At 40.6% G+C, this 27,027-nt stretch overlaps 1 protein-coding gene across 2 annotated transcripts in view; it reads left to right on the top strand.

Annotated features, from left to right (window-relative positions):
- ADAMTS12 (ADAM metallopeptidase with thrombospondin type 1 motif 12) overlaps positions 1-26,678 on the top strand; it is a 372,760-nt gene extending 346,082 nt beyond the window's left edge. For both annotated transcript variants that reach the window (XM_068535210.1, XM_068535209.1), the window contains 2 exons: positions 1,209-1,368; positions 22,884-26,678. In XM_068535210.1, the coding sequence (XP_068391311.1) occupies positions 1,209-1,368; positions 22,884-23,062 (339 nt within the window). In that variant the 3' untranslated portion in view covers positions 23,063-26,678. The remainder of the gene's footprint in view (positions 1-1,208; positions 1,369-22,883) is intronic.
- The last annotated feature ends 349 nt before the right edge of the window (positions 26,679-27,027 follow it).

Raw genomic sequence — 27,027 nt, 5'->3', positions numbered from 1 at the left:
AGCACTCACCTACTTACCGTGCAGAGCAAAGAAAGAGGAACTGGTTTCTGCCCTCTGGGAGATTTTGATTACATAAAACAGATGAGGGGAAAAGTAGTAAAACATGAAATAGAATGTAAACCATAAAAGTATATGTGGGTCACTATAGCCAAAAGGTGGAAGCAACCCAATGTCCATCAACAGATGAAAGGATAAAGAAAATGTGGTATCTACATACAATGGAATATTATCCCACCTTAAAGAGGAAATTCTGACACATGCTATAACATGGAGGAAACCTGGAGACATTATGCTAATTGAAAGAAGCAAGTCACAAAAGGACAAATATTGTATGATTCTACTTATATGAGGTACCTCAAATAGTCAAATAGACAAAAAATAGAATGGTGGTTGCCAGGGACTGGGGCAGGGTGGGCTGGGGGTACAGAGTTTCAGTTTGGAGAGATGAAAAACTCCTAGAGATGGATGGTGGTAATGATTACAGAACAATGTGAATGTACTTAAGGCACTGAACTGTAGAGTGAAAAAATGGTTAAAGTAGTACATTTTATGTTTTATATATTTTACCACAATAAAAAAAAATTTTTTTAAGAGTGTATGTATATATAATAAATTCAGACACATTTTCTTACATCCCCAGGATGGTTTCCCAGGCCAGAGACTCTCCCTTCTGCTTCCAGGAAGCCACATCATGACATTACATGAATCTTGTCTGTTAGGTGGCTTGAGGCCACACATGGTACAGCTAGGTCCGTTGCAAATTCCCTCTCCATTCCACCTTGCTTTTCCTCTCCCTCTTCCCTTTTGATCCTCTCTCAGCTTTCCTCGTAGCTCTGTCCCCTCTCCTCACATCTGACTCCCAGCCCCAAATCAAAACCAGTTCAGAGAAACTGGATTGCTGAGGCACCAGAGTCCAGATATGAAATTGTTTTTCTATTTTGCTTGCAGTTCAACCTCTGTCCACATTCTTCAGAGAACCCAATTGTAACTTAAGCCGAATTCAGTTCACACAATCTGTAATATAAACTCTTCCTAAATTCACATCTCCAAATTATCAGTGCCTTTATTCTATGACTCCTTCAAAAAGCCTTGTGGTGATGGAGGCTTGCCCCTATTTGACAACCGTGGGGTTAAAGCAGTTATGCTGGAGTTCCCCTGGTGATCCTGGGGGAGAATTCTGACTCTCTCCCTGTGCCCCTCTCTTCCAGTGCACTGCATCCTGTGGAGGTGGCTTTCAGAAGAGGACTGTCCATTGTGTTGCCTCAGAGAACAATAAAACTGAAGACCAAGACCGATGCCTGTGTGATCACGAACCCAGACCCCCGGAATTCCAAAAATGCAACCAGCAGGCCTGCAGGAAGAACGCTGGTAGGTGAATGGCTTTGCTCAGGGGGACAGAGCTTTTCAAAAATAAGTTGTCCTGCATGACTCGATTTGTGGGTAGTTTTAGCCCCCTTTTACAGAGCTAAGAATCTTAATGCTGAAGAGGCCAGCCAGCTCCCCTGGGAGCCATCTGTCGGATTCCGTGAAGTTCGACATTATTTCCTTGAGGGATTATCTCATCCATTTTCCTATCTCAAAGCACGTTTACACTGACTTCATCCCACACAAATGAGAATCACTTCTATTTTTTCAAAGATTTCTGAGAAATGCTCTAGCCTTTCTCAGGAACCCAGTCAAGTACTGAATGGACCTTTCTATCAATCTTGCACTGCTGTCTGAGGTCAGGTTCCGTAGAAACAGACTCTGAGGTGCAAACTTGTGTGCAAGGGATTCATTAAGGAAGTGCTCCCAGGGAAGATAGCTAAGGGAGAGGGAAACAGACAGAAAAGGAAGGAAGCACAGCTGGGCTGCCATCTCAGGCACATTCCTAGCTTCAGCCTGCTCCCACAGGGAAGCTCCAGGGTGAAAGTTATATCTCGGAGTTGTCTGCTTTTGAGGCCAGTGAGCTGAGAGTTCACATACCCACACCTTTCAGCCATTGGCCACCAGCTACCCAGGGAAAGTGGATTTGCAGGTATTTAAGGCTCTCTACCAGTGGTAGTCTTCTTCCAAAGATTCTTAAGGATGAGAGGTAGTGAATCCTGCTGTTTATTAATCTGCTTCTCACCTCCTTCCAAGCACTGAGGGCTGGCATTCAACAGAGACTGCTGTCAGAGTTAATATCCTGAGAAGTTTCCCTAAGGATTGTTTATTTACAAATGATGTATTTATTTAACAGATATTTGCTGGGCACTTACTTTGTGCTAAACATAAAGTCAAACAAGGAACAAAATCACCAACCAGTGAGATACTGATCAGGGCGGTAAGGGTGTTATGACAGCACTTGGGAAGGGCATCATATGTAAACTGGGGAGAGGAGGAAAGGCCTCCAGAGAAAGTGAAGGATGAGTAGAGAGGTCAGGGGAGAGGTTCCAGGAGCAGCTTTCAGTGTCTGCAGTAAGCAGGAAGAAGATGATGTCATGGCATATAAGTCTAAATTCAGTACACAGTTCAAGGGGAGTTAGGAAACAGTAGGGCTAGAGGGGTAAGCTGCAGCTAGAGGATAAAGAGCCTCATGAAGCAACGCCGATGAGTTTGGACTTTATCCCTAGGGCAGAAGGGAGCCATTGAAGTATTCCAAACAGGGGAGTGATGATAAGAAAGTCATGCAAGCTGTACTGTGGAAGATAGAGAAAGGAACCAGTTCGGAGACTACCACTGCACCCCAAGCAGGAGATGTACGTGGCATGAACTAAGGCAGAAGTGCAGATAGAGAGAAGTGAGTGGATTCAAGAGCTACTTAAAAGAGACACCAGACAGGACTTTGTGCCGGGGAAAGAGGAGGGAGAACAAAGCCCAGATTTCCGACTTGGGCAGCTGAGTAGATGAAGCTAACATTCTGTGAGAGACGAAGCCCAGGAGTGGGTTTGGGAATGGGGAAAGGTAATGCATTCTGTTTGGGACATGTTTGTTGAGCAGATAAATCATTTAGGTAGGAGTTGTCTGTGATTGGTTTTTACACAGGTGCAGAGGTCAGGAGAGAAGTGTGGGCTGGAAATCCTGAACACAGTGCACTGAGGGGAAAATGCTTCAGGTCTGATGATCCCATGCAACTTCTTTCTGACCAACTTGCATTTGAGGCTGGCTATCATTGACCTTACTTGAACCTCCAAACAGAGCTACCTAGGGCTCATTTTCAGAGGTATTATTAAGTTTTAGCCTTCCAGACTCTTGCTACTCAGTGTGGGCCCTGGACTAGCTGCATGGGCATCACCTGGGAGCTTGTGAGAAATGCAGGATCTCAGGCCTCACCCCAGACCTACTGAATCAGAATCTGCATTTAAACAAGATTCCCAGGTGATTTGGATGCATGTTAAAGTTTGAGAAGCACCCTGTTCTATTTTTTTTTATTTAATTGAAGTATAGTTGATTTACAATGCTGCATTAATTTCTGCTGTACAGCAGTGATTCAGTTATACATTTACATATTCTTTTTCATATTCTTTACCATCATGGTTTATCACAGGATATTGAATATAGTTCCCTGCGCTATGCAGCAGGACCTTGTTGTTTATCCATTCTATATATACTAGTTTGTGTCTGCTAATCCCAAACTCCCAATCCTTCCCTCCCCCATCCCCCCTCCCCCTTGGCAACCACAAGTCTGTTCTCTGTGTCTTTGAATCTGTTTCTGTTTCATAGATAGGTTCATTGGTGTCGTATTTCAGAATCCACATATAAGTGATATATGGTATATGTCTTTCTCTTTCTGAATTACTTCACTTAGTATGATAATCTATAGGTACTTCATTGTAGTTTTGATTTGTATTTCTCTAATAATTAGCGGTGATGAGCATCTTTTCATGAGAAACACCCTGTTCTAGACCAAGGGGTCAATTTTGGACACTTCCTTTCATGTCATCTCATCACACTCTTTGGTACCATGTTTTTAAAATGCTGAGAGTATAGAATCCTTCTAAGCTGTGATGGTTTTTATATAACTGAGGCAGCAACACAGTCTTGGTTGACCATGCCTAGTGTTATTGTTTTGTTTTTGTCTTTGGCTGTACCACACAGCGTGCAGGATCTTAGTTCCCTAAACAGGGATTGAACCCGTGCCCCCTGCAGTGGAATTGTGGAGTCTTAACCACTGGACCACCAGGAAAGTCTCCATTGGTTATTTTTAAATTATATATACATTGCACTGCCCAGCAATAAGACAGTTGAAGACAATTTTCAATCATCAAAATTGGGTTAAATGCGTATCTGGTATTTTTTACATTGAAATCTCACACTGAAGAGATGATGACTAATGGTTAGCTGACAATGGATGTAAATTAAAAAAATGAATTCCACTCACCAAAAATTATCAGGGCAACAAAAGGTAATTACAAGTTTCTCTCGAAGGCAGAGTCATGCTTACTCATATAGAAACAATAGGAAAAAGCAGCTGCAAGAAATTCCTTGATTTAAAAAAAGCCAACCACCCACCCTGACCCCTGTACCCTCTAAAATGCTTTGAAAATAAGCCATTCAATGCCCAGATTCTTCTCAGCCAGCCAGCCATCACAGTAAACATGCCCCCATGCCCATCTTGTAAAATCAGGTATGAATTCATGTAAGGTTTGTTTTCCTCCAGGCCATTTTACTTTCTTTATGTGCCGTCTAAATTGTTAATGGCTTAAAATCTAAATCAGAACTATTATTTCCATAGTGGGGGCTATAGAACTCTTTCCAAGCATATGGGTTAAAAAAACATCAAAATATACAAACAGCTCATGAAGCTCAATATCAATAAAACAAACAACCCAATCAAAAAATGGGTGGAAGATCTAAATAGACATTTCTCCAAAGAAGACATACAGATGGCCAACAAACACATGAAAAGATGCTCAACATCACTAATTTTTAAAGAAATGCAAATCCAAACTACATTGAGGTATTATTACCTCACACCAGTCAGAATGGCCATCATCAAAAAAATCTACAAACAAATGCTGGAGAGGGTGTGGAGAAAAGGGAATCCTCCTGCCCTGTTGGTGGGAATGTAAATTGATACAGCCACTATGGAGAACAGTATGGAGGTTCCTTAAAAAACTAAAAATAGAACTACCATACGACCCAGCAATCCCACTACTGGGCATATACCCTGAGAAAACCATAATTCAAAAAGAGTCATGTACCACAATGTTCATCGCAGCTCTATTTACAATAGCCAGGACATGGAAGCATCCTAAGTGTCCATCAACAGATGAATGGATAAAGATGTGGCACATATATACAATGGAATATTACTCAGCCATAAAAAGGAACGAAACTGAGTTATTTGTAATAAGGTGGATGGACTTAGAGTCTGTCATACAGAGTGAAGCAAGTCAGAAAGAGGAAAACAAATACTGTATGCTAACACACATATATGGAATCTAAAAAAGCGGTACTGATGAACCTAGTGGCAGGTCAGGAATAAAGACACAGATGTAGAGAACAGACTTGAGGACACAGCAGGGTAGGGGAAGCTGGGACGAAGTGAGAGAGTAGCACTGACATATATACACTACCACCAAATGTAAAATGGATGGCTAGTGGGAAGCAGCTGCATAGCTCAGGGAGATCAGCTCGGTGCTTTGTGATGACCTAGAGGGGTGGGATAGGGAGGGTGGGAGAGAGGCTCAAGAGGGAGGGGATATGGGGATATATGTGTACATATAGCTGATTCACTTTGTTATACAGCAGAAACTAACACAACATTGTAAAGCAATTATACTCCAATAAAGATATTAAAAAACAAAAACAAAAGGGCAACATGCACCCCAATGTTCACTGAAGCACTATTTACAATAGCCAGGACATGGAAGCAACATAAATGTCCATCAACAGATGAATGGATAAAGAAGATGTGGTACATATGTACACAATGGACTATTACTCAGCCATAAAAAAGAACAAAATTGGGTCATTTGTAGAGACACGGTTGGACCTAGAGACTGTCATACAGAGTGAAGTAAGTCAGAAAGAAAAAAACAAATATCGTCTATTACCACATATATGTGGAATCTAGAAAAATGGTACAGATGAACCTGTTTGCAAGGCAGAAATAGAGACACAGGTGTAGAGAGCAAATGTATGGACACCAAGGAGGGAAAGCGGGGGTGGGATGAATTGGGAGATTGGGACTGACCTATGTGCACTGCCATGTGTAAAACAGATAGCTAGTGGGAACCTTCTGTATAGTGCAGGGAGCTCAGCTCGGTGCTCTGCAGTGACCTAGATGGATGGGATGAGGGAGGGGTGGGAAGGAGGTCCAAGAGGGAGGGGATATATGTATACATGTAGCTGATTCACTTCGTCATACAACAGAAACTGACACAACATTGTAAAGCAACTATACCCCAATTTTTTAAAAAGTCAAAAAAATTCATCCAGAAATATTTACTGAATATCAGCTATCTTCTAGGAATTATATTCATGATGATTAAAAAACAAAAGCAAAACTCTTATGCACATCATTCTTGGGTTGTTGTTGTTGTTTAATTTGGGGAATGAGGGGTACAGAATGCAGTAGAAAAATAAGGAAGTAATAAGGATAGTACTTAAATTTGATACAAATAAACATTTGAGTCATCAGACTTAAAATTTTTTCTTCCAGTTTTATTGAGATATAACTGACACATAGCACTGTATAAATTTAAGGTGTACAGCATAATTATTTGATTTACATACATTAGGGACTGACTATCACAATAACTTTACTGTGTTAGATACTAAATTAAAGAAATAGAAATTTGTTTTCTTGTGATGAGAACTCTTAGAATTTACTCTTAAAAACTTTCATATATATTGTACAGCAGTGCTTATTATATTTATCGTGTTGTATATTACATCCTTAGTATTGTAACTGGAAATTTGTATATTTTGACTGCCTTCCTCCACTTCCCCCTCCCCTACACCCACCTCTGGTAACCACAAATTTTATCTATTTTTCTGAGTTTGTTTTTGAAGTATAACAACACTGTGTTAGTTCTTGGCACACAAGATAGGGATTTGATATTTCTATACGTTTCAAGCTGATCACAATGATAAGTCGAGTTACCATCTGTCACCATTCAAAGATATTACATAGTTATTGACTATATTCCCCACACTGTACATTTCATACCCATGACTCATTAATTTTATAACTGAAGTGTGTACCTCTTAACCTCCCTCACCTATATCTTTCCTCCCCCTACCCCACACCCCTCTGGCAACCACCTGTTTGTTCTCTGTATCTATTAGTCTGTTTTTGTTTTGTTTTGTTTTTTAGATTCCACAAATAAGTAAGACCATGCAGTATTTGTCTTTCTCTGAGTTATTTCACTTAACATAATAACCTCTAGGTCCATCCATATTGTCGCAAATGGCAAGATGTCATTCGTTTTCATGGCTTAGTAATATTCCATTGTGTATATATATACCACATCTTCTTTATCCATTCATCTATTGATGGGCATTTAGGTTGCCTCCATATGTTGGCTAGTGTAAATAGTGCTGCAATGAACATAGAGGTGCATATATCTTTTCTAATTAGAGTTTTTGTTTTCTTTGGATAATACACAGGAGTGGAATTGTTGGATCATATGGTAGTTACGTTTTTAATTTTTTGAGGAACCTCCATACTGTTTTCCATAGTAGCTGCACCAATGTACACTCCCACCAACAGGGCACAAGGGTTCCCTTTTTTCCACATCCTGGCCAATGTGTATTATTTGTTGTCTTCTTGATGCAAACCATTCTGAAAGGTGTGAGATGATATCTCATTGTGGTTTTGATTTGCATTTCCCTTTTGATAAGTGATGTTGAGCATCTTTTCATGTACCTGTTGGCCATCTGTATGTCTTCTTTGGAAAATTTCTATTCAGATCCTCTGCCCATTTTTTAATCAGGTTCTATGTTTTTTGATGTTGAGTTGTATGAGTTCTTTGTATATTTTGGATAGTAACCCCTTATCAAATACACTGTTTGCAAATATCAATTTCTTCTCCCATTCAGTAGGCAGCCTTTACATTTTGTTGATATTTTCCTTCACTGTGCAAAAACTTTTTAGTTTGATGTATTCCCATTTGTTTATCTTTGCTTTCATTTCCCTTGCCTAAGCAGACAGATCCAAAAAAAAATTACTAAGACCGATGTCAAAGAGCATACTACCTATGTTTTCTTTGAGAGGCTTTATGGTTTCCAGTCTTAGGTTTAAGTCTTTAATCCATTTTGAATTTATTTTTGTGCATGGTGTGAGAGAGTAGTCCAGTTTGATTCTTTCCCATGTAGCTGTCCAGTGTTCCCACCACTGTTTGTTGACGAAGATGTCTTTTCTCCATTGTATATTCTTCACTGCTGTGTCATAGATTATTTGCCCATGTGACAGTGGGTTCATTTCTGGGCTCTCTATTCTGTCCCATTGAACTGTGTGTCTGTTTTTGTGCCAGTACTATACTGTTTTGATTACCATAGCTTTGTAGTATAGTTGGAAGTCAGGTCACGTGATACCTCCACCTTTGTTCTTTCTCAAGATTGTTTTGCCTATTTGAGGTCTTTTGTGTTTCCGTACAAATTTAAGAATTATTTGTTCTAGTTCTGTGAAAAATGCCATTGGTATTTTGATAGGGATTGCACTGAATCTGTAGATTTCCTTAGGTAGTATAGTCACTTAAGCAATACTAATTCTTCCAATTCATGAACACAAGATATCTTTCCATTTGTTTGTGTCATCTTCAATTTCTTTTATCATTGTCTTATAGTTTTACAAGTACAGGTCTTTTACCGCCTTAGATTTATTCCTTGGTATTTTATTCCTTTTGATGTGGTTGTAAATGGGATTGTTTCCTTAATTTCTCTAATAGTTCATTGTTAGTTATAGAAATGCAACAGATTTCTGTATATTAATTTTGTAACCTGCTACTTTACTGAATTCATTGATGAGCTCTACTAGTTTTCTGGTAGCATCTTTAGGATTTTCTATGTTTAGTGTCATGTCATCTGCAAACAGTGACAATTTTACTTCTTCCTTTCCAGTTTGGATTTATTTTATTTTTCTGATTGTTGTGGCTAGGACTTCCAATATTACGTTGAATAAAAGTGGTGAGAGTGGACATCCTTGTGTTCCTCCTGATCTTAGAAGAAATGCGCTAAGCTTTTCACCATTGACTATGATGTTAGCTGTGGGCTTATCATATGGGCTTTATTGTGTTGAAGTATGTTCCCTCTAAACCCACTTTCTGGAGAGTTTTTTATCATAAATGGATGTTGAATTTTATCAAAAGCTTTTTGGCATCTGTTGAGATGATCATATGATTTCATTCTTCAGTTTGTTAATGTGGTGTATCATATTGATTGATTTGCAAATACTGAACCATCCTTGTATCCCTGGGATAAATCCCACTTGATCATGGTGTATGCTCCTTTGAATGTATTGTTGAATTTGGTTTGCTAATATTTTGTTGAGGATTTTTGCATTTGTCCATCAATGATATCGGCCTGTAATTTTCGTTTTTGTGATCTCTTTATCTGGTTTTGATATCGGGGCAATGCTGGCCTTGTGGAACGAGTTTGTTAGTGTTTCTTCCTCCTCAATTTTTTGGAATAGTTTGAAGAGGATACATGTTACTCTTCTCTAAATGTTTGGTAGAATTCACCTATGAAGCCATCTGCTTCCAGGCTTTTGTTTGTTGGGAGTTTTTTTTATTATTATTGATTCATTTTCATTACTGGTAATCAGTCTATTCACATTTGCTATTTCTTCCTGATTCAGTCTTGTGAGATTGTACATTTCTAGAAATTTGTCCATTTCTTCTAGGTCATCCATTTCATTGGTGTATAATTGTTCATATAATTTCTTATGATCCTTTGTATTTCTGGGGTATCAGTTGTTACTTCTTTTTCACTTCTGATTTTATTGATTTGGGCCCTCTTTTTATCTTTTCAAAGAACCAGCTCTCAGTTTCATTGATCTTTATTATTGTTTTATTAGTCTCCATTTATTTATGCTCTGATATATATGATCTTTTTCCTTCTAACTTTGGGTTTTGTTTGTCCTTCTTTTTCTAATTCCTTTAGGTGTAATGTTGGGGTTTTTTTTGAGATGTTTCTTGTTTCCTGAGGTAGGCTTGTATGGCTAAAATTTCCTTCTTAGAACTGCTTTTGTTGCATCCCACAGACTTTGGATCTTTGTGTTTTGTTTTCGTCTGTCTATAGGTGTTTTTTGATTTCTTCTTTTATTTCCTCGGTGATCCATTGGTTGCTTAGCAGAATGTTATTTAGTCGCCACATGTTTGTGTTTTTTGAAGTTTTTTCTTGTAGCTGATTTCTAGTCTCATATATTGTATTTGGAAAAGATGCTTGATATGATTTCAGTTATCTTAAATTTACTGAGACTTGTTTTGTGGCATAATGTGATCTATCCTGTAGAATGTTCCATGTACATTTTTTTTTTCAAATTTTATTTATTTATTTTATTTATGGCTGTGTTGGGTCTTCGTTTCTGTGCGAGGGCTTTCTCTAGTTGTGGCAAGTGGGGGCCACTCTTCATCGCGATGCGCGGGCCTCTCACTATCGCGGCCTCTCTTGTTGCGGAGCACAGGCTCCAGACGTGCAGGCTCAGTAATTGTGGCTCACGGGCCCAGTTGCTCCGTGGCATGTGGGATCTTCCCAGACCAGGACTCGAACCCGTGTGCCCTGCATTGGCAGGCAGATTCTCAACCACTGTGCCACCAGGGAACCCCCATGTACATTTTAAAGAATGTTTATTATCTGCTTTTGGATGGAAGGTGTATATATATATATATATATATATATGTGTGTGTGTGTGTGTGTGTGTGTGTGTGTGTGTGTGTGTATCTCCATTTGGTTTAATGTATCATTTTTTTTTTAAGGAAAAATGTTTTTTACTGAAATGGGTAATTGGAACTGGGAAAGAAATGTGGGGATATTTATCTGTTTCTTTCATACATAGAGTGTGTTTGTGATTTGCAGTGTCTGAATTAAGGTTTCATTAAGATTTCACTTTCATCAAGGATACGTTCATCTGAAGAAAAACCAGCCAACCAAAAGGAAAACCCTTAAATCACAAGATACCATTGCCAAAGTCAAAGAGCATATGTGAAGTACATATTCTCTAGTCAAGCTGATCTATGCTGTGTTCTTTTTTTTTTATTGTTTGCCACTTTATTATGCTTCTCTGATATTACATTTTTATAAATTGAAGGTTTGTGGCAACTCTGAGTTGAGTAAGACTATTGCCACCATTTTCCCAACAGCATTTGCTCACTTAGTATCTCAGAGTCACATTTTGGTACTTCTCACAATATTATAAGCTTTTTCATTATTACTAAATTATGGTGATCTGTGATCAGTGATCTTTTTTTAGAGCTCTTATACTTATTTTTTTTAATTTTTATTTTATATTGGAGTATAGTTGATTTACAGTGTTGTGTTTCAGGTGTACAGCAGGGTGATTTAGTTATACATATACATATATCCATTCTTTTTCAGATTGTTCCCATATAGGTTATTACAGAATATTGAGGAGAGTTCCCTGTGCTATACAGTAGGCCCTTGTTGATTATCTATTTTATTTATAGTAGTGTCTATATGTTAATCCCAACTTCCTAATTTATCCCTTCCCCCCACCTTTTGCCTTTGGTAACCATAAGTTTGTTTTCTAACTCTGTGAGTCTGTTTCTGCTTTGTAAATAAGTTCATTTGTATGTTTTTTATATTCCACATATAAGTGATGTCATATGATATTTGTCTTTGTCTGACTTACTGCACTTAGTATGATAATCTCTGTGTCCATCCATGTTGCTGCAAATGGCATTATTTCGTTATTTTTTATGGCTGAGTAATATTCCATTATACATATATACCACATCTTCTTTATCCATTCACCTGTTGATGGACATTTAGGTTGCTTCCATGTCTTGACTATGGTAAATAGTACTGCAATGAATATTGGGGTGGCTGTATCTTTTTGGAGTATGGTTTTCTCCAGATATATGCCCAGGAGTGGGATTGCAGGATCATATGGTAGCTCTATCTTTAGTTTTTAAGGAACCTCCCTACTGTTCTCCATAGTGGCTGCACCAATTTACATTCCCACCAACAGTGTAAGGGGGTTCCCTTTTTTCCACACCCTCTCCAGCATTTACTGTTTGTAGACTTTCTGACGATGGCCGTTCTGACTGGTGTGAGGTGATACCTCATTATAGTTTTGATTCGCATTTCTCTAGTAATTAGTGATGTTGAACATCTTTTCATGTGTTTTTTGGCCATCTGTATGTCTTCTTTGGAGAAATGTCTATTTAGATCTGCCCATTTTTTTGACTGGGTTTTTTGTTTTTTTTGATTTGAGCTGCATGAGTTGTTTGTATATTTTGGAGATTAATCCTTTGTCGATTGCTTCATTTGCAAGTATTTTTTCCCATTCTGTGAGTTGTCTTTTTGTTTATAGTTTTCTTGGTGGTGCAAAAGCTTTTAAGTTTAATTAGGTCCCATTTGTTTATTTTTGTTTTTATTTTTCTTACTCTAGGGGGTGAATCCAAAAGGATATTGCTGCAATTTATGTCAAAGAGTGTTCTGCCTGTGTTTTCCTCTAAGAGTTTTATAGTATCTGGTCTTACATTTAGGTCTTTAATCCATTTTGTGTATACTTTTGTGTATGGTTTTAGCACATTCTCTAACTTCATTCTTTTACATGTAGCTGTCCAGTTTTCCCAGCACCACTTACTGAAGATACAGTCTTGTCTCCACTGTATATTCTTGCCTCCTTTGTTATAGATTAATTGACTGTAGGTGTGTGAGTTTATTTCTGGGCTGTATATCCTGTTCCATTGATCTATATTTCTGTCTTTTTGCCAGTATGATACTGTTTTGATTACTGTAGCTTTATAGTATAGCCTGAAGTCAGGGGGCCTGATTCCTCCTGCTCTGTTTTTCTTTCTCAAGATTGCTTTGCCTATTTGGGGTCTTTTGTGTTTCCATACAAATTTTAAGTTTTTTGTTCTAGATCTGCAAAAACTGCCATTGGTCATTTGATAGGAATTGCATTAAATCTGTAGATTACCTTGGGTAGTATAGTCATTTTGACAATATTGATTCTTCAATCCAAGAACATGGTATCTTTCCATCTGTTTATGTCATCTTTGATTTTTTCATAAGTATCGTACAGTTTTCAGAGTACAGGTCTTCTGCCTCCTTAGGTAGGTTTATTCCTAGGTATTTTATTCTTTTTTATGCAATAGTAAATGGGATTGTTTCCTTAATTTCTCTTTCTGATCTTTCTTTCTTTGTGTATATAAATGCAACAGATTTCTGTGTATTAATTTTGTATCCTGCAACTTTACTGAATTCATTGATGAGCTCTAGTAGTGTTCTGGTAGCATCTTTAGGATTTTCTATCTATAGTATTATGTCATCTGCAGGCAGTGACAGTTTTACTTCTTCTTTGCCAATTTGAATTCCTTTTCTTTATTTTTCTTCTCTGATTGCCGTGGCTAGGACTTCCAAAATGATGTTGAATAAAAGTGGTGAGAGTGGACATCCTTGTCTTGTTCCTGATCTTAGAGGAAATGCCTTAAGTTTTTCACCATTGAATATGTTGTTAGCTGTGGGTTTGTCATATATGGCCTTTATTATGTTGAGGTATGTTCCCTCTATGTCCACTTTCCAGAGAGTTTTTTAAATCATAAATGGGTGTTGAATTTTGTCAAAAGCTTTTTCTGCATCTATTGAGATAGTCATATGGTTTTTATTGTTCACTTTGTTAATGTGGTGTATCACACTGATTGATTTGTGGATATTGAAAAACCCTTGCATCCCTGGGATAAATCCCACTTGATCATGGTGTATGATCCTTTTAATATATTGTTGGATTCAGTTTGCTAGTATTTTGTTGAGGATTTTTGCGTCTTTGTTTATTGGTGGTATTGGCCTGTAATTTTCTTTCTTTTTTTCTTTTTTTTTTTTTGTGATATCTCTCTGGTTTTGGTATCAGGGTGATGGTGACCTCATAGAATGAGTTTGGGAGTGTTCCTTCCTCTAAAATTTTTAAAAATAATTTTAGAAGGATAGGTGTCAACTCTTCTCTAGATGGGTAGGGCCAGGTCTTGGCATCAAAATGGGGGCCTCCAGGACAACTCACACCAATAAGTACTCCCCAGTACCTTTGCCACCAGTGTCTTTGTCCCCACAGTGAGCCACAGCCACCCCCCCACCTCTCCAGGAGACCCTCCAAGCCCAGCAGGTAGGTCCGGCCCTGGCACCTGTGAAGTCACTGATTTTTCCCCTGGGTCCTGGTGCACACGAGACTTTGTGCGCACCCTCCAAGAGTGGAGTTTGTTTCCCCCAGTCCTGTGAAGTTCCTGCGATCAAGCCCCGCTGGGCTTCAAAGCCAAATACCCTGGGGGCTCCTCCTCCCAATTCCAAACCCCCAAACTGGGAAGCCTGACATGGGGCTCAGAACTCTCACTCCTATGGGAGAACCTCTGTGATATAATTATTTTCCAGTTTGTGGGTCACCCACCCAGCAGGTTTGAGATTTGATTGTATCACAGATGCACCCCTTCTACCAACTCATTGTGGGTGGCTTCTTCTTTGTTTTGGAAGTTGAATATCTTTTTTGGTAGGTTTCAGTCTTTTTTGTTGATGGTTCACAGTTAGTTGTGATTTTGGTGTTTTCTTAAGAGGAGGTGAGCTCAGGTTCTTCTACTCCACCATCTTGTCCTTGGACCCTGTTCCAATCTGTGTTAATGTGGTCCGTGAACCAGTAGTATCAGCTTCCTCTGGGAGCTTGTTTAATGTACCATTTAAGGCCAGTGTTTCCTTATTGATTTTCTTTCTGGATGATCTGCCCGCTGATGTATGCATGGTGTTAAATTCCCCTACTATTATTGAGTTACTGTCAATTTCTCCCTTTATGTCTGTTAATATTTGCTTTATGTATTTAGGTGCTCTTATGTTGGGTGAATATATATTTACCTTTGTTATATCTTCTTCTTGGATTGATTTCTTGATCATTGTATAATGTTCTTTGTCTCTTGTTACAATCTTTGTTTTAAGGTCTATTTTGTCTAATACCTGTATTGCTACCATGGCTTTCTTTTCACTTCTATTTTCAAGGAATACCTCTTTCCATCCCCTCACTTTCAGTCTGTGTCTTTAGATCTGAAGTGAGTCTCTTATAGGCATACAGGTTTTGTATTTGTATCCCTTCAGCCATGCTATGTCTTTTAATTGGAGCATTTAGTTCATTTATATTTAAAGTAATTATTGATAGATATGTACTTATTGCCATTTTGTTAATTGTTTTTGTAGTTCTTTTTTGTTCATTTCTTTTCTTCACTTCTTTTGTGATTTGATGACTATCTTTAGTGTTATATTTGGATTCCTTTCTCTTTTTTGCGTATCTATGATAGATTTTTGGTTTGTGGTTACCATGAGGTTTATATATAGCCATATGTATATAATTATTTTAAGTTGCTGATCTCTAAGTTCAAATGCATTTTAACAACCCTGCATTTTTACTCCCCTCTCCCATGTTTACTGTTTTTGACATATTTTATGTTTTTGTTTTGTATATCCCTTAACTACTTATTGTGGATATAGATGATTTTGCTACTTTTGCCTTTTAATCTTTCTACTAGCTTTATACATGGTTGATTTATTACCTTTATTGCATATTTGTCTTTACCACTTAAATTTTCCTTTTATAATTTGCATGTTTCTAACTGTGGCATTTTCTTTTTCACTTAGAGAAGTTCCTTTTAGCATTTCTTGCAAAGCTGGTTTGGTGGTGCTGAATTTTTTTAGTTTTTGCTTGTCTGTAAAACTTTTGATCTGTCTATCAAATCTAAATGAAAGCTTTGCCAGGTAGAGTATTCTTAGTCGTAGATTTTCCCCTTTCATCACTTGAAATATATCGTGCCCTTCTGGCCTGCAGAGTTTCTGCTGAAGAGTCAACTGATAGCCATATGGGAGTTCTTTTCTACTCGTTGCTTTTCCCTTGCTCATTTTTAAAAAAATTTTTATTGGGGTATAGTTGATTTACAGTGTTGTGTTAGTTTCAGGTGTACAGCAAACTGAATCTGTTATACATATATCCACTCTTTCTTAGATTCTTTTCCCATATAGGCCATTACAGAGTATTGAGTAGTGTTCCCTGTGCTATACAGTAGGTCCTTATTAGTTACCTATTTTATATATAGTAGTGTGTATGTGTCAATCCCAGTCTTCCGATATATCCCTCCCTACCACATACCCCCCAGTAACCATAAGTTTATTTTCTACATCTGTAACTCTATTTCTGTTTTGTTTTGTTTTGTTTAACATTTCTTTATTCTTTATTTTATTTTATTTTTGGCTGCGTCGGATCTTAGTTGCAGCACACGGGATCTTCATTGAGGCATGTGGGATTTTTGTTGTGGTGTGCAGGCTTCTCTCTAGTTGTGGTGTGCAGGTTTTCTCTCTCTAGTTGAGGCACGCAAGCTCAGTAGTTGTGGTGCATGGGCTTAGTTGCCCCACGGCATGTGGGATCTTAGTTCCCTGACCAGGGATCAAACCCTTGTCCCCTGCATTGTAAGGTGTATTCTTTACCACTGGACCACCAGAGAAGTCCCAAACTCTATTTCTGTTTTGTAGATAAGTTCATTTGTAGCCTTTTTTAGATTCCACATATGAGTGATATCATGTGATATTTGTCTTTGTCTGACTTTCTTCACTCAGTATGACAATCTCTGGGTCCATTCATGTTGCTGCAAATGGCATTATTTTTTTCTTTTTTATGGCTGAGTAATATTCCACTGTATATATGTACCACATCTTCTTTATCCATTCTTCTATTGATGGACATTTAGGTTGCTTCCATGTCCTGGCTATTGTAAACAGTGCTGCAGGGAACATTGTGGTGCATGTATCTTTTCTCCAGATAGATGCCCAGGAGTGGGATTGCTGGATCATATGGTAGTTCTATATTTAGTTTGTTAAGGAACCTCCATACTGTTCTCCATAGTGGCTGTACCAGTTTACATTCCCACCAACAATATAGGAGGGTTCCCTTTTTTCTCCACACCCTCTCCAGCATCCTTTGCTGATTTTAATTTTTTCCCTTTATCTTTAATTTTTGCCATTTTAATTACATTGTGTCTTGGTATGATCATCTTTGGGTTCCTGTTTTGGGTTCTGTGCTTCCTGGTCCTGGTTGTCTATTTCCTATCCCAGGTTAGGGCAGTTTTTAGCTATTATATCATCAAATATGTCCTCTTCCCATTTCTCTCTCTGTTCTCCATCTGGGAGCCGTATAATGTGAATGTTAGTACACTTGATGTTATATCACAGAGGTTTCTGAATTGTCCTCATTTTTTAAATTCTTTTTTTTTTCTGTTCAACTTCAGTTATTTCCACTACTCTGCTTTCCAGTTCACTGATCCATTCCTCTGTATCATCTAATCTACTATTTAATCCTTTTAGTGTATTTTTTATTTCAGTTTTTCTATTCTTCAGCTCTGTTTCTTTCTCTTTGTTAATGTCTTACTGTATTCAGCCATTTTTCTCCCAAGTTCTTTGAGTATCATCTTTACAATCATTACCTTGAACTCTTTATTGGAGAGGTTGCCTATCTTCAGTTCAGTTAGTTCTTCTGGGGTTTTATCTTATTCCTTCATTTGGGATATATTCCTCTGTTGCCTCATTTTCCCTAACTTGCTGTTTTTATTTCTATGTATTTGGTAGGTTGATTATGTTTTCTCACGCTGGAGAAGTGGCCTTTTGTAAGAGACATCCTGTGTGTTCCAGCAGCATACTCCCCTCTGGTCACCAGAGCTATATGCTATAGGGGTGCCCCCTACATGGGCTGCATGGGTCCTTCTTTTGTGATGAGCTGACTACGGTGGGTGGTCTGGTAGGTGTGGCTGGCTTCCTGTTAGGTTGGTGTGAGGCTCTGCCTTGTGTGGAGACTGCTAGTTGGTGGGGCAGAGCAGGGCATGAGATAGCTGGCTGCAGAGTCCCGGGATTCCCCTGGGTAGTCCTGGCCAGCTTGTAGGCAGAGCTGGGTTCTGGAGTGGGTGACTGCAGAGCCGGTTCCTGACATGGCTGGCTGTGAGTTCCAGGGTGTCCCAAAGCTGGTGCTGGCCTGCTGGTGAGAGATACAAGGTGTCTCGGAGCTGGTGTCAACCCACTGGTAGGTGGGGCCAGATCCTGGGACTGCTGACTGAGGGACTCAAGGTGTCTCAGAGCAGATGTTAGCCTGCTGATGGTCAGGCCCAGGGGGTACTGACATGGCAAGCTGCAGTAGTCCTGGGGCTTGTGTCTACCCACTGGTGGGTGAAACTTGGTCTTCACACTTCTGGCTGCAGGGCCCTGAGGGTCCTGGAGCTGGTGTCTGTCTGCCCACTGGTGGGTGGAGCCAGGGTCTCTGGCTCCAGGGCCCGGGAGTCCTGAGGCTAGTCTCAGCACCCACAGGGCTGGGCCCTAGGCCCTCTGGTGGACAGGGCCAGGTCCCAAAGCAGCTCAGGGGGTTTTAAGGCAGCAGGCCTGCTGGTGAGTGGGGCTGTGTCTCCACCCGGCTAGTTGCTCGGCCTGAGGCATCCCAGTACTGATGCTGACAGACTGGTGGGTGGAGCCTGGTCCTAGTGTTGGAGGGAGGATTCCAAAATGGTGCGTGCCAGCACCAGTGCCCTCGTGCTAGAACGAGCTTCCCAAAACAGCTGTCACCAGTGTCTGTGTCCCCAGGGTGAGCTCTAGTTGCCTCTTGTCTCTGCAGGAGACTCTCCAAGATCAGCAGGTGGGTCTGACCCAGGCTCCTTTCAAATTACTGCTTCTGCACTGGGTCCTGTGAGATTTTGTGTGTGCCCTTTAGGAGTGGAGTCTCTAGTCCCCATAGCCCCTGGCTCTCCTGATTAAGCCCTACTGACCTTTATGCCAAATGTTCTTGGGGCTCATCTTCTCAGTGCAGGACCACTGGGCTCGGGAGCCTGATGTGGGGCTCAAGCCCCTCGCTCATGGAGAACCTCTGTAATTGTAATTATTCTCCTATTTGTGGTTCACCCACCCAGGGGTATGGGTCCTGACTATACCACATCTCCATCCCTCCTACCTGTCTTGTTGTGGTTCCTTCTTTATATTTTTAGTCGTAGAAGACCTTTTCTGCCAGTCTTCCAATCTTTCGCATCAATAGTTGCTCTGTAAATAGTTGTAATTTTGGTGTGCCTGTGGGCAGAGGTGAGCTTAGCGTCTTCCTGCTGAAAGATATTCTTCCAGATGAACAGAACTTTCATTTATTCAGCAAATATTACTGATCACAAGATATGTCTCAGGCAAGTACTAAAAACTGAGGACCCAGAAATGAGTCTGACACATTCCCTGGCCTCACGAAACCCAAAGTCTTACAGACACTGTATTTGCCAACAACATTGAAAGTATTTTCCAGCTTTTGTGGACAAAATATTATCCCTTCAACCTAGACATAGCCAACAGCAGGGGAACAAGCTTATAACTGTCCCTTTACATTTCCAAGTATGACTTCTATTAAACAGGCATAGGCAAATTGGGATGTCCTAAGTTGCCCCCAGTTATAAGCATTGTGTGCTTCAGCTGGGATCCAGTTGGCTGATGAACACAGCAGCCTTCATTGTTTCACAATAATAACGAGAACTGGTGCAATTAAGCCCTGCTGTGATGTTGGGCTCCCAGTCATTGTCTAAATGAGCTGCTAAACATAGGTCTGGAGCCCAGGCTCCCAATATAGGTCACCGCTATCCTCCACTCTTCCTTCCAGTTTCCCACTTTCAAACAGGAGGATTCCAGGACCCACATGTTCCCAGGGCTCTGAGGACCATTGAAAAGCTGGGCTTATTATCCAGTGGTTCCCAAGATCAGGCAAGGACACCAGGCTTGGTTGAGCCTCTTTCAGTCATGTAGATGTTGACCTGACAAGTGGGGGCCCTTGGTTGAACAAATGAAGCTGCTCTGGTCAGGGAAGACCTGTCCATGTGGGCCCCTCCTTCCCCATAACCAGCACAAGAGATTCATTTTCTTGGTGGCAGTGCTTTAGAGGCACTGAGGCAGCATTCAGATTCCAGCACCACCATCTGTGTTCCAGCTGTGAGACACTGGGCCAGTTATTAAGCCTCTGTGGAACTTCAGTTTTAAAGGGAGAACAATAGGAATAAGTAAATTTATATGAAGATCAAATGAGATAGTATATACCAAGCACATTGCCTAGTGTGTGGTAAGTGCTTAAGAAATTGTTATCTGTGTCGTTAAAACAACAGAAATTTAGTCTCACAGTTCTGGAGGCAAGAAGTCCAAAAACCACAGTTCTCGGTAGGGCCATGCTCTCTGTCTTTTAGCTTCTGGTAGTCACCGGCTTTCCTTGGCTTGTAGCTGCATAACTCCAATCTCTGCCTCCATCATCACATGGCCATCTTCCTCTGTGTGTCTGTGTCGTCACATGGCTTTCTCTTTATTGCGTGTGTCTAGCTCTTCTCTCTCTGTAAGGACATAGTCATGTTGATTAAGTCATCTTAATTTACATCATAATTACATCTGCAAGGAAATATTTCCAAATAAGGTCACATTCACAGGTACCAATGGTTAGGACTTCAACTTTGGGGGAACACTTAAACTTTGGAGGATCCAATTCAACCCAGAACAAAGTTAAAGACTTTGGGGTCCTCTAAGAGGCCTTTTTAGAATGGTAGACACCCTAGAGAGAGGTCACACTTCAGCCTTTAGCAGAAAAGGCTCAACACCATTTACAGAACAGTTCAAGATAGAACATAGTGCCATGTTTGAGCAAATGTTAACAATAATAATACAAGTTTGGAGATTGGGACCAAAGGGATCCATGTGGTCCAACGTGGCCAAAAGAAGCTTTGTGGAGAGAAGGAATGGAAGCTAAGCTTTCATACTTCCTCTGTCTTCTTTTCTTGTAGTAGCCCCAGAGAACTCACATACTCATGGCAGGGAGAATGTGGGGCAAAGAGCTACCCCAGATGCACCTTCTCTGTCCACCATCCATAAGGAATTTAGGAGAGGCTGGCTAAGAAATCAGAGCAGCCCTATGATGCCTAGGCTTCCATGCTGGGCCCTGCCCCAATGCCAGAAGCCTAGGGAGGAAGCCCTGCCTTGTTCTGAACAGCAGCCCCATGGAGGACACCTGCTTCTCTGGTGGGCACATGGGAGATGAAGAGCTCAGATTTCTATTCCACAGTAGGAACACTTGGCAGAAATGTGTACTCTTTCTGAAATGTCAGATCGTGTACAGAAGTTTCCTGGGGGATTAGAGGGCACTGATTTTTATGAAATGTTTAGGAAGAGGCCTGAAGAAGAAAATAATCAGCAATGAAGAGGTTTTGGGTTCTAGGAGCATTATATGTTACCTACTCCCAAGTGCACTTAACACTTGCAAACCAAATGGAATTCTGACAGCTAGCAGAAGACATTTCTTCATGAAAAAACAAGGCACAGTCAAGGAAATAATGAGTTCTGAGAAGATAAAAAGCATTTTTTTGCCTTCATGACCTGAAGGTGAAAAATGCATAGAGAGGCAAAAATACTGTCACAGATTTGGGTAAAGAGAATATTACCTCAATTTCTACTTTTACTGACAGTTCTATTTACAAAGGACAGCAGCCTGTTTGGGGAAAAGCTTTTCTTTAGGACTGTTCAAATCTTTTCTGTAATGGAGAAAGAAGATCAACCAGAGCTCTGAGAGGCACTGAAGCAAAGTTTGAAACAATTTCACTTTATAAAAGAAAAATGTGTTATTGGGGCCTTACTGAATTCCTTCCAGACCAGGAGTACATGGGCCAGTGCAGTCTGAGTACCACCCATAGAATATGCAAGGGTGGTCCCTGAGAAATCTAGTCCAATTCCCTGTTTCATGTATGAGGAAAGGAAGGCCAAAATAATTCAGGAACTTACTTGCCCAGAGTTAGGGTAGAACAAGGATTAGTACCCAAGTAACTAATTGTATCCTTACCCTGGGAATTATTTGTGCATGTCGTATGCCTTCATCTACACGGTACATTTCTGGAGGGCAGTGACCACATTTTATATATCTATATCCTTCACTTAGGAAGCATTGGTTAGTTGGCTGACGGGGTGACTGCTTGGTGCTCTGGATGATATGATTGATAAAAGCATGAGCTAGAGTCAAAACTGCCCATGTTCAGATCTGACTGTGCTGCTTATCAGCTGGATAACATTGTGCAAGTTCTTAACTTCTGTAGGCTTTACATCTCCTTTTGTAAAATGGAAAGAACAGTTGTATTTACCTGATAGTTACTGCTGTGAAGATTCAATGAAGCGACGCATGTAAAATATTGCATTCAACTATTGCATAACAATCCTGCTAACAAGGCATCTCTAAATTCAGTGCTTTAAAACTACAAGCCTGAATTTTTTGCTCAGCTCAAGTTCAGCTGATCTAGCTTGGCTGTGGTTGGCCTCGGCTGCAAGCTGTAGGTTGGGTCTAGGTCTGCTCCATGTGTCTCAGCCTCCTTGGTCCAGTGGCTGCATGAGCCAGAGTCTTCTAACGGTGATGGCAGAAGCTCATCAGGGCAGCCTTGTCCTCCCTCACATTCCAAGGCCCTGCAGGGATCATGTCCACTAACATCCCATTGTCCAAAGCAAGTCAGAGGGCTGAACCCAAAGTCCAAGAATGAGGAAGTATTCACCACCGGGTGGCCATGGCAAGGGTGGGAATGTATAACATTGCTACACAGGAGTGAATGTCAGTGGATGTCAACCATTATGAATTGCTATGGAGCTTTTCTCAGGAGACACATAAAGTCTTCCATTAATAGAAGTCGCACTTATTCACTTACAAAAGGATAATCTTTGGGTTTTTTCGTATTTTTTTTCTCCTCCCACAGATTTACTTTGCACCAAGGACAAGTTATCAGCCAGTTTCTGCCAGACACTAAAAACCATGAAGAAATGTTCTGTGCCCACCGTGAGGGCTCAGTGCTGCCTCTCGTGTTCCCAGACACACATCGCCCACACCCAAAGGCCAAGAAAGCGACAGCCACTCAAAAACCCCAGAGCACCCTAAGTCCAGAAGAAAGCCACTCTCCACCATAGACTGCAGCAGCCTGCTGATCGTGACATGTTCTAGGCCCAGGGACCACTTCATTGCGGTTTTACTCTGTGTATTTCAGGTTCAACTTTGGCTCATAACTAAACAAAGCCCACTGTTCTTTAGCCACAAAACGTCCCACATAGGAGACATGGGACTGTAATACTCACCGTTCCCTGATAGGCAGGTGAGGTATCCAGGAGAATTGGGCCTCTCGTGAGATCAGCTCATGGGAAAGGTGCCAAGGTGGGCAAGTCTGTGAAATGATGTCTTTTGTTCCTCCCTTAAAGATAAAAACAGAGAGACCAGATTTTTTCCCAGACTACCTCAAGAGTATCAGGAAACAGAGCTACACTTATCCAGGGAACAAATAATCTTGTTAATTTACCTTGCTGAAATCACCCTTTTTTTGTCTCCCTACTTGGGGCAGCTGCTGTTTAAAATGTCATGGGAGAGCTTTCAGGAACATTCTTGTAATTCATCCAGGCAGGGGACCGCTTTCTTCACCCCGTGTTCAACTGGGGCAGGAAGAGAAAGTGCTGGCTTCACCCTCAGTCTGTCCCTAATCCCTATGGACTCTTCATCTGGGCTGTTTAGACTCCCATTCCTTCCTGGAGACACTAGAAGAAGAGGACATGGGCAGGAACTGTAGGCTTTAGTAAACCTAAGGGATTTAGGTTAGTTCTACAGAAGACATTTCTGACTTAAGGATAATTTCTATGAAAACTCTTAAAAAGCAAATGAACAGAAATCGATTTCTTGCTAGTATAAGGAAGAGAACATGGGCTTTTTGTTCTTCCCACTTCCCTGGCAAATACCCATTCCTTTGCAGGAGAGCAAATGAGTCTTCCTGTGTGACTTTCCCTTCTCTAGCGTGTTCCCTGCCTGAGTCTTCAGGGTGAACGTCTTTTCACCAATAGGGGTTTACACACCACAACTGCTACGGCCAGGTCCACAGCTGCAACCTGCCCCCGCCTACCCTCAGGTTGGAAAATGGAGCTCTAGATTAAAATATTTCCGAGAACCAGGTAAATTGTATTAAGTATAGAAAAACTTAGTATAAACTTATAGTCTCGAGAAAAAAAACTTGAAAAGTGAGGTAAATCTGATCTATTCTCTAGCGCACCCAATAGTTACTTTTGAGGACCTGTTTTCTGGGGTGAACAGGTGAGTCAGGTAGTCCAAAAAAGTGAAATGAAAGTTAGAATGCTTATTCTGGATGTTCCCATCATCACCCGTCAGGAGTCAAAGTAGGCTGTGGTCTCAGATTCAAGGTGAATTTCCTGGTTTGTAAGGGGAGGTATTTATATGAACTGAACGTGGAAAATGGGGGGTGTGGAGCCCCCAGGGGAAGAAGCCCTCAGAATCAGCTCTTGACAGAGGGGAAGGCAGGAGAGTGGCCTTCACGTAATGGGCAGCGTGTCTTCAGTCTCACGCACAGGTACCGTTAACATTCACCACGGAGCACAGTATTCCATCTCTCCCTTGAATTATCTATCCATTCAGCAGAATGGTGCTATTGAAAAATGGTGCTAATGTCTAGTTGGTGGCAGAACAAATATAAACATATAGATAGATGTACAAGTGGGCAAGTCCACATGCATCTTCTGTTAAATTTGTAATGGTGTTGCTGGCCAACGCCAGTTCTATTGCTTGGATACCAGAAGCTTAAATTTTTTATATTATGCGCTTTTTTTTTCAAGCCATTACTGTGTATTATTCTGATAAATGCCTGTGGAAAATAAAACACTGGGGTTGGGATGAAATTTGAAATAGAGCAGAAACAGGAGGTGAATAGAAATGTTTACCAAAACCAGGGAATTTATTTCTATTTAATTATGTTCTTGTATTCTGTCTTTAAATCTAAACATTGCTGGCCAGTGACAGTCTCTGGTGAAATAAGTTTTAGCAAGAAGATGCTTACATTGTCAGTGATGTGAGTAGAAAAGAACCTGATTTTTTCTAATGAGGCAGTTCTCAAAAACCCCCTGAAGTATAGTGTAGGCTTTCAGGGAGATTAATTTAGTAAGTTGGATGGATTTAACTTAAGCTGGTACTCTGCTATCCTAGGATCATGCATGTCATCAGAGACCTGGATATGACCAGTCTTACAAAACTCAGGAACAAACTCCGATTCCTACTGACCTCAGCAAACTAAACTAGGCCAGATTTCCCAATATGCAAAATGTTATTTATGACCCATGTGGCAAAGAAAGATGGTAGAAATGTAGGAAGGGTCTGTCCAGGTGCTCCATTCTAGGCCTTTCTCTAGTTTCTCAAAGGCAGAATATTGGCCCCTAACCCTGCCTCATGGACATTCACTTCCTGTGTGGGGCTGTGTTGTAAGACAGTTTGGTAGCAGCTGTCCTTCTGGACCCCAGAATCAAGACAGCACTTGCTGCTAGAGTCATTTGACATGGTTGTTGCCTTGACAGTCATGCAGCTTTGGGTCATCAGGGTTTTGACAGGTCCCCGTGCTTGCAATAAGAGAGGGACCTCAGATTAACAGGGAGACTCTGAAGGCAAGAGCCTAAATGGTATCTGACCATCCTTTTGGTGCTCATGTAGGCAAACGTGAAGTAGCGTTGTTGGTTTATTTCTTCCATGGCCTCCTTCCCACCTTGAACAAGCAACTGAGATGTATAGCAAGAGACACTGGATACACATCTACCATGAATCAGAGAGGCTGCCACAGGGCCTGGTGCTTAAATACATGAAGGTTCTCAAACCCAATTTGGTTTACGTTGCCTCCCCCAGTGGTGGAGTTAGCTCTTCTCTGAAAAGGTGTAGGTTAATTTAATTCTTAAACATCGAAACATAATTCAACACACCACAAGGAAACAATATTTTAAGAGACTAAATAGTGACTATTTTTGTAAAACAGGAAATCATTTTGTGATACAAGCAATGGCCCCTTTGTAGGAATGACTCGTTTTAATATTTGGTTTTCTTAATCAAGAGTGCAGCTCCATCCAATCTCCTGACCCATCTCTACTTGGTGGAGTCATCCCAGTGTGATGCTTTCGGATATTTAGTGAATGTTTTTGATAACCTTCGTCACATTTCTGGAACACAAGTTGAGGGATTTATATTGTTTCAGATCATAATTTCCCAATCAGTTGGCTAAAATCCTCCAAACTCTGAAAGCTACACATTGCTACACCAGAGATTACAGGTCTTAGCTCTTCTCCCTTCTGACTTCAGGATCAAGCCCTGGGACAATGAATCCGTGCATAACGATTCACTTTCAAGAGAGAGACCACGTGACATGAACTGTTTGGTGCTAAAACTTAGCCAACATATTTGATGCTACTCTTTTTCTGTTGTATTGCTAGTTCAAATATTAGTAGTAGTATTATTTTTAAGTTATGTCATTTAAAAAAACCTGGTTGGGGGAAGCACAATTCTACCTATCACTGTCCTCCAAAGTGGTTGTATGTGGTACACGGCCTCATCCATTGCCCTCTCTGCATCTCTGCTGCTTTGCCAGGCCCAGACTCCTTAAGGGGTACCTTGGTGGGTACCTCAGTATTTAAAACCAGACTGTAACCATAGCCTGCCATTGTGTGGCATCAATAAATGGCCAAACTCACTGATGTTCCCATGTGATTCATTTACCCCTACTGCGAGACTCCCACCACCCGCCAGAGCAACCCTGGAATTCAGCAACCTGGAGAAGGATGCTGTCAATCTTTCCTCCCCCACTCCCTGCAGATTCCCTCCTGTTCCACCCCTAAATCAGTATGTCATGAGATGAGTCGCATCCCAGGTGAGGAAGAACTGACGTCTCTTCTCATGAATGATTGTGCAAAAACTGACACAATCCACCATATGATAATCTGAAGTGATGCCTGAAATCCTCCACAATCCCAGATCCAATGTATTCATAAGTGCAGCTCACAGGATAATCTAGTCCCTCAATCTATCCAAAGTGTAGACAT

The sequence above is a fragment of the Eschrichtius robustus genome, chromosome 2 (assembly GCF_028021215.1).
Source record: "Eschrichtius robustus isolate mEscRob2 chromosome 2, mEscRob2.pri, whole genome shotgun sequence".
In the NCBI taxonomy this organism is placed as follows: domain Eukaryota; kingdom Metazoa; phylum Chordata; class Mammalia; order Artiodactyla; family Eschrichtiidae; genus Eschrichtius; species Eschrichtius robustus.
The sequence above is the reverse complement of the archived record's forward strand: the minus strand, read 5'-3'. Positions and strand labels throughout refer to the sequence as shown.